At 40.5% G+C, this 7562-nt stretch overlaps 3 protein-coding genes across 9 annotated transcripts in view; 2 read left to right on the top strand and 1 right to left on the bottom strand.

Annotated features, from left to right (window-relative positions):
* LOC116704962 (Kv channel-interacting protein 2) overlaps positions 1 to 1090 on the top strand; it is a 98853-nt gene extending 97763 nt beyond the window's left edge. For 4 of the 5 annotated variants that reach the window (XM_032540760.1, XM_032540764.1, XM_032540762.1 and 1 more), the window contains one exon: positions 1 to 1090. This exon is cut by the window's left edge and continues 123 nt beyond it. The gene's annotated coding sequence lies outside the window, so the exon portion shown is untranslated. The other variant, XR_004335817.1, reaches the window with a different exon arrangement.
* A 901-nt stretch (positions 1091 to 1991) lies between these two features.
* On the bottom strand, positions 1992 to 6419 carry cox15 (cytochrome c oxidase assembly homolog 15 (yeast)). The gene is made up of 9 exons (XM_032540752.1): positions 6132 to 6419; positions 5013 to 5200; positions 4802 to 4924; positions 4315 to 4501; positions 3979 to 4146; positions 3742 to 3823; positions 3253 to 3407; positions 2994 to 3107; positions 1992 to 2918 (listed from the first exon to the last, which is right to left on the bottom strand). Exons 1-9 carry the CDS (start codon positions 6204 to 6206, stop codon positions 2787 to 2789), a joined length of 1224 nt encoding a protein of 407 aa, XP_032396643.1. The 5' UTR covers positions 6207 to 6419; the 3' UTR covers positions 1992 to 2786.
* A 124-nt stretch (positions 6420 to 6543) lies between these two features.
* Positions 6544 to 7562, top strand: part of cutc (cutC copper transporter homolog (E. coli)) — a 9949-nt gene continuing 8930 nt past the window's right edge. For all 3 annotated transcript variants that reach the window (XM_032540755.1, XM_032540753.1, XM_032540754.1), the window contains exons 1-2: positions 6544 to 6804; positions 6914 to 6992. In XM_032540755.1, the coding sequence (XP_032396646.1) occupies positions 6923 to 6992 (70 nt within the window). In that variant the 5' untranslated portion in view covers positions 6544 to 6804; positions 6914 to 6922. The remainder of the gene's footprint in view (positions 6805 to 6913; positions 6993 to 7562) is intronic.

Raw genomic sequence — 7562 nt, 5'->3', positions numbered from 1 at the left:
GTGTGTGTGTGTGTGTGTTTGTGCGCGTGTGTGCATGTGTGTGGCCATCTTCTGAGTTGCAGGCTTGTGCTTGTGTGTTGAGCTGCGAGTCCTGAGGGCACCAAGAGGCCCTTTCACTCTTCCTGGACACCCAGTGACATTTCTCCAAGCAACAGTGGAATTTCGTACACTCCCTTTTTCATCCTGCAGTACTTTAGTTTTACTCCAGATGCACAGAGAAAAAGACAAGCAATGGGCTTACAGGCACTGGTACACGCACCTGTTTTATTTGAACTTTTATTTATTACTATTACTGATAGAGGAACTATTTCAGCCTGTAATGGCTGAACTCAGAGGGAGGAAGTGGCCTCCTTTTCCCTGTCATGGCTGAGATTTGGATTGGTAAATCTGAACCTGCCTCTGTGCATGTGGGTATCACTTCCCTGGAGCCGCAAGACTGCTCATGCACTGGCAAACAAAAATAGAAATGAATCTACTGCCATCTACTGGATGAGAAAGAGAAAGACACTTCCTGAGGAAACAACAAATTGGTGATCCAAGCTATCCCTCGCTTTTCAGATGGAGGTTCAGACATGTTGTTTTCCATGAGGAACTGATTACAATATCGCATGATGATGTCACTAATATCCAATTATGTATTTACAGAGATACTCCAAAGTCTGCTTGTCTGTCTGCTGTTCCTAGTCATTCACAGGTGCCTCACCCTTTGTGTGCATGTGTAACAGAAAGATGTCATCCATCTTACCTATGTGAGAAAACAACCACCTCCATTCATGGGATTCTGGTAGAATAATTCTGAGCCTTCCAAACTATTACAGTCCTAGCTGTAGGTGTCTATTGATATTTTCTAGCATCCCCAATGGTGTGATATTAGGCAGTACAACATGGAGATTGCGCTACAATTGACAAGCTGTTTTGACTATCCCAGCTTCTCTCAACACAGGACTGGCATACCACAGTCGTACTAGTCTATCAATATACATTTAAAGAGGAATTTGTTAGATTGCAGATTGTATTTGTGTACTTCTTGTAATCGGAAATGTCATGCAAAACCCTTTGTTGCATTACTTTTGGCTCATTCAATTTCAAAGAGGCATTGTGTGTGTGTGTGTGTATGTGTGTGTGTGTGTGTGTGTGTGTGTGTGGTGTGTGTGTGTGTGTGTGTGTGTGTGTGTGTGTGTGTGTGTGTGTTGGTGAGAGAAACATGGTTTAATGTTTTTTTTTATGCCCCCCTCATTCTGTATTCTCCCTCTCTCTGTAACACCAAAGAGAAGATATACATTAAAAAGGTATATAAAGCCACTCTAAGTAAAGACATAGCCCACCTGTGGGTGAAGAGAGAGGGAGATGCTGTGTAGTAACTAGGCAAGGGGCAATCAGAGAGAAATTATGTAATTTGGTGTAAGTGTAGTCTTAGGTTGTAAACCCACACATTATTGAAACAACATTTGAAGAATTTGCAACCACTTATTAGCTTTTTTCTGACTAGAACTAATCTGAAATATAAAATGGGGTAAGTAACTGATACACTCAAGCTGTAACTAAACAGACTATGGTGTATTTTAAATGCAGACTGACATGGAATAGCAATAATGTTCTCTACCACGTATCACTTTGCACTTATCCAACCTCTCAATCCTCTGAGCACAGTATAAGGGTGCACTAAGGCTCTGAGAAAATATGCACTTCCAACCCTAGAAACTTTCATTATGATCTGCATTGTTTAGACGATTGTTTTTATTTTCTGGAGAAAAGTGGTTTGGCTCTGATTGTTCCCTGCCAATAGTTTTTAAACTTCCATTCCTGATTACAAGTAAAACATGTCTATACCCGCATGTACTGTGTCTAGAACAATGAAAACCTACTAACCTGTTGTACTGACTGTCTAGTTAGCTAGCCTCAACTGGTTGCATTGCATATTTAAAATATGTATATTTTGTACAGAGACAATAAAAATCACAGTTACTATGCAAAATGGACTGGAGTTTGAATTTTAAATACTGTACATAATTGTCTTTATTAAATATAAGATTGCTTTTAGCCTTACATTTCTTAAGATAAAGTACAAAACAACAATCAAAATTGAACAGTTTTTTAACCTTATAATTCATCATGTCAGCAAGAAATGGTTCATAACTCAAATGTACATAATTATACATATAATCCCAACAGCCACATCTGACTCAACTAGCAGACAGTGTATGACCAAACACAAGGCAACAGAGCAACCACTTAGTAACCAAATTTACAGTCAAAACATCCTGTTTTAAACTGAGTACAAGAACAAAAGCAGTCCACTCTACTATATTTCTGCAGAATTATATCTGGCTGCAAACCATATGCATATCCTTCACTGGAAACACTGTTGCTGTGTCATTAAAACTGGAGAGAAATTGAAAATGTGCTCGTTTTTGTATATCTTTGTTTAATTCCCTGCTAAACAAAACCTTTGACATTATGTTGTCCTCTTCAGATGAGAACATGCATACACAAAAGCTTCAGTCAGTTCCTCATTGACAGCCTTGTAATTTTTCATAATTTTTATAATTTTTTTCTTTCATAACGCTAATGAAATAATTCTGTCCCCACATCAGGATTACATTGCAACGTGGAGTTGCTTCAGCATATGCACAATAGTCCAGTGTTAAATGAAACATTTCTCTGTTTTAATCCTTACATTTCTTCACTTTTCTCTTTGAAAGCCTCGTTCATGTTGACCATCCCGGCTCTTAGAGGCTTGAGGTGTGGCTTGTAGGGATTGAATTTGTCCATGAAGGAGCAGGCATTTACTTGGGCATCTTGCGGAGCTCTGCCAGAACCCAAATGGCCAGTGAGAGAAGAGCCACAGAGCCAGACTGGTGAGTTGCTGCCAGTGGAGTGGGCACATACAGTAACAGGGTGCTGATACCGAGGGCAACCTGAGGAGTACAAACACAGAGTTCAGTTACACTGAGGAGAAACATAATATGTTTCTTGGCTGACTGACAGCCTACCTGTCCATATGCCATTGCTGTGAGGAGGCTGATGGCAATCTTGGCCCTCCTGGGCAGCACCATCCTCCTTGAGAACAGATAGAGGCCTGTAATCGCGGTCAAAGAAGAGATTGCCTGGAAAATCATAAATACAAGGGACCATCAATGACCTACTGCTGCCTCTCAAGTTACTGAATAGGATAGAAAAAGAGTACAAATGTTTCATTTTTTGTTGAAATGTTGCCCAGAAGATTATTTCTATTCAGAAATAATAATTTACCAAAATTCTGTGGTCAAACTGCACAGTGGTGGGATTTTCAAAGATGTTCTTGAGGCTTGGAGAGAATGCCAGAAGATCATCTGGAATCCACTGATCTCCCATCTTAGGGAAGGAGTTATACACCAGCCCAGCATCCAAACCAGCAACAAACGCACCTGTGTAAATAGACAAATAGATCTGCATATATATATAGGAAACATCTACTGTATATTATCCTATCAATCTGCAACATTAGATTTTATACAATAGCCTTAAATGTAAAACGTAAAGCTTTTACGATTTTTATGTTTTTTTAATCCCCTTTTGACTTTCTGAACATGCTTTACTGTAAAATGTACTATACTAAATTAGCTTTAAATATTATAACTAGCTAATAATTGATTTGCATCCTCAAACAGGCTTAAAACTGAAAGCAATCTCATCACTATATAGACATGCATTCATATTTTTATGTTTGTGACATTTTAGTCACACAGGAACAAACGGTACCTGAAAGAGCAGTAAGGAAGACGAGTCCACCAGTACCCTTGGCAAACCTCCTTAGCTGCATGAGACGTTTGGTTTCTGCCACCTGAGAAAGAGGTGTTGTCATGAATAAATATAGAAAAATAAAAAATTAACTTGCAAACAGTGACATTTGCTTACACAGCCCAAGGTTAAAACTGTATTACTTTTGTAGACAGCTATTATCAAAGGTGGTCTGTTGGCAAGACACTGCCTCTCTACCTTTTGTGCAGGCAGCAGCAGAGTGAGCCCTGTCCAGAGACTGGCGCAGTAAAGCAACAAGGCAGAACCAAGGTGAGCACTCAGACGATACTGGCTGACCCGCGGGATGTCATGAGACTCGGGCTTCTCCTCCAGACCGCTTTTTACCATGTACCACCCCAAAAGTCCCTGGGATGACACACACACACAACATTAGTTTAACATCCATACAACTCAACTAGCTTCACAATGCTAATCCTGACAATTAAAACAGCGCACCCAGCACTAAGAGTGAGGTACAGTAAGAATGAACTTCCTGTGATCTCCTCCTATCACCGGAGATGTATTGAGTCTTACCTGGAAGAAAACAAATCCACAAAGCCCAAGCACTTTTCCCTTCATGGAGCGAGTGAAGTATCCTTTCCTCCAGAAGTAAATGCTGGGGAGGATGTATGCAAGTCCAACCAGCCTTCCCCACATACGATGACCCCACTCCATATAGAAGATGAACTTAAACTCTGGCAGCGTCATGTCATGGTTCATTCTGGGAAAACATAATGACAACAGAAAATTCATCTTTCCAGTAAGGAACAACCCATACTTTTGTTTCCTACATGTCACTAAGGGTATATACAGTTACGTCATTGTGAAAGCTGTGACCTGTCTGTGTTGTGTTTAGAACCACTGCTGATGTGACAAAAACTACCTACATGACCTATACATTTAACATTTAAAAACATTACAGACTTAAATTTTGCTTGGTTTTAATAAATAGTGTTGGGGTGCTTTTAAAACTGTGCAAGTGTGTGTCTTGATAAGGTGAACAGAATATACCGGGCCTTACATTTTGAATTCAGGAAACTGTTGGTACTTGGAAAACTCAGCCTCCCACTCTGCTTGGGACTGAGGTGGCCTCATCTCTCTCACTAGATGCCAGTCAACCATGGAAAGTCCAGATTCCGTTAGCCTGATTGAAACAAATGCACCTATCGACACCACTTCAATACAACGAGGACTGATACATGCGCAGTCACACCACTTTTAAGTCATTTTACCTTGTGACACCACCCAACACAACAGCCCCAACCACCAGCCCGCTGCAGCCGAGTAGCCAGCGTCCTACTATGCGATTTGTGGCAGCGTTGGGGACGGTAGCTGCAGCCGGGGTGGAGGAGGCCCCTGTCTCCACTGTGAAAGTGTTTTGACCTCTCTTCACGAGCCACTGTCGTAACTGTGGACTCCGCTGATGTTGTAAATAAAAAAAGGAGAAAACTGTCACCTTTACCTTGCTAACAAAAAACATATTAAAATACATTAGAGCAATCTTAATTCCACAGCATTCAATGATATATCCAACAAAAGTGACCTTCCAACCTTGTGACAGCTGTTTGGTAAAGTTTGTTTCATGACACACAACAAATGTGCCCTTACACAAAGCCAGGTCCACAACGAAATGTTTTGCCCGGTTTAGTTTGGAAGAACTTGACTGGCCTGCACAGAGCCCTGACCAACATCTCTGAGATGAACTGAAACTCAAATTCTTCACAGAAGAGTGGAGATTTTTAAAGCCGCACACCATGGTATTAGAAAGAAAGACCAATATCACATATGGGTGTAATATTCTGGTGTCCACATACTTTTGATCATAACACATATGATTAACCATGACACTTCCTTTTCTCCTGTATAACTCGGTAATAACTATGGTAATCATTGATGATTGTTTAGGTACAATTAAACCACTTTAAGCTTTTTCCTTAGGCACCAATGAAGAAATTAATGTGTGATAACTTCTATAATCGTTGGATTTCAGTTTAGTTTTTTTGACAGGCTTAAGTATTCGTGACAAGATATGGCCATGAGAAATATGGGTATGATTGATCGTTGTTTAGGTGTATTAAACCACGTTAAGCTTGTTCACATTAAGCGTTTTAGAATGTCCCCAAAAGGATGGAAGGTTGGTTGGTTTGATAATTTAGTTATTGGACACACAACACGTTATATTTGAGTTGAAATTTACAATACCGATTCATTTACAAACTCATTTATAAATCGGGATGATGGGAGGTTGGTGAAATAAGTAACGTTATCGTGTCATAATTAACCTTATTGCATCGCAGTGTCTGACCTTTTGCTTAACATGCTTAACCAGGCTTAACATTAGCGTTACTCACACTGCTGTGTTGAAATCCCTTCCCAGCATTTCTGTAACCGCAAAAAATGGTTGTCCGTATTGAAGACAGAAACATCTTTGCTCTAGCTAACTAGCGCTGGGCTGGTCCTGCAGTGCTGCTGTCATAATAGATGAAGGTAAAAGCTGTAACGTTAGCCGGTTAGCCGACTGTTACATCACCATCGTTTCCTGTTACCTGACGCGTTGCGAGTTCAACTTCGACCTCTGACGTCACAACAAATTGACGAGCACATTTTAATTTGAAAGACGGAAAATACACATCCATGCGGAAAACACGATACCCAACAGATACAACTAAAATGTGTAACATTTTCTAAATGTTATTATCGAGAGACGGGACGGGACGTTGAGGTGATGGTGCATGTTTTGCGTCTTAGCGTATCCCGCGTGGGCGGTCACCCTCCTTCCTATGGCCACTTTAGTACTGCATAACCAGTACATCGTTCACCCGCCAGATACTCTGTTTGAAATTCAACTATCCAGGAAACGCTTATCCCCTCTCGCGGCTGTCCCATGAGTGTATAAGTATAAGTGAAGGAGCTGAGCTGAAGTTAAGCTGGCCCCAAAACAATATGTAGGCTCTGCTACTGTCGTCGTATTGTTTCCAGTCGACTCATAAGGTCCTATGAATCGATGGGAATTGGATTGGACAGGTAGTTGTTTGTGGAAGTGAAAACAGCTAAATGATTGTGGAAGTTTTAGCTAACACATTCACAATGAATCTCTGTTCTGGTGTGTCTGTATTCCTGTCTCACTGTATAGACTGTCAGGATGGCAGAGAACTTTTTAATGGAGGCTTGTGTGGACTCCGTGGAGTCTGCTGTCAATGCTGAACGAGGAGGTTGGTTACTGTTAGTGTTTACAAGTTTTTTCTATTAGTTTTTGTCGATTGCTTACACGTGCTTTGGGGAATAGTAGCTCATTTTGTCAGAGCTCGTCACACAAGCCAAATAAGACACGACACTTGGAGATAAACGTCTCTTCTATGTCAAGATGAAACCGCAATCAAAATGTAAAACGTTGAAAATGGCATTTATGCAACAAAATGATACACAAATGCAGCACTTGAATAACACTTGAATTTAAAGCTGCAACAAGACATTGATGCATCAGAATCAGAAGTACTTTATTGATCCCCGAAGGGAAATTCTGTGTTACAGTTGCAAGAGGTATATAAATATCAGAGAAGAAATATAAATAAATATAAGGAGTGTCGAAATGTACATTTCTATTTAGTACTGTGCATACCTGTTTTCTCATACAGGCTTCTGTGAAAGATTGTTCCAGTACAAAACAACTACTTACTGTACATTTCAAGTGGATGGTTCATGTATCTGGGCTTTCTGTTAGGGTTTGGCCACATCACCTCATTCAGATCACAAGCAATGTCATCCCTGGCCAGGCAACGGGG

Source organism: Etheostoma spectabile, chromosome 17 (genome assembly GCF_008692095.1).
Source record: "Etheostoma spectabile isolate EspeVRDwgs_2016 chromosome 17, UIUC_Espe_1.0, whole genome shotgun sequence".
In the NCBI taxonomy this organism is placed as follows: Eukaryota; Metazoa; Chordata; class Actinopteri; order Perciformes; family Percidae; genus Etheostoma; species Etheostoma spectabile.
The sequence above is the reverse complement of the archived record's forward strand: the minus strand, read 5'-3'. Positions and strand labels throughout refer to the sequence as shown.

Excerpts from the sequence above, each read along its gene's own strand:
- cox15 (XM_032540752.1), bottom strand. The coding sequence starts at position 6,206 with ATGTTTCTGTCTTCAATACGGACAACCATTTTTTGCGGTTACAGAAAT. Across the intron at positions 4,925-5,012 it reads GTGTTGGGTGGTGTCACAAG|GCTAACGGAATCTGGACTTT; the intron begins GTAAAATGACTT and ends TGTTTCAATCAG. Across the intron at positions 3,408-3,741 it reads CTTCCTTACTGCTCTTTCAG|GTGCGTTTGTTGCTGGTTTG; the intron begins GTACCGTTTGTT and ends CTATTTACACAG.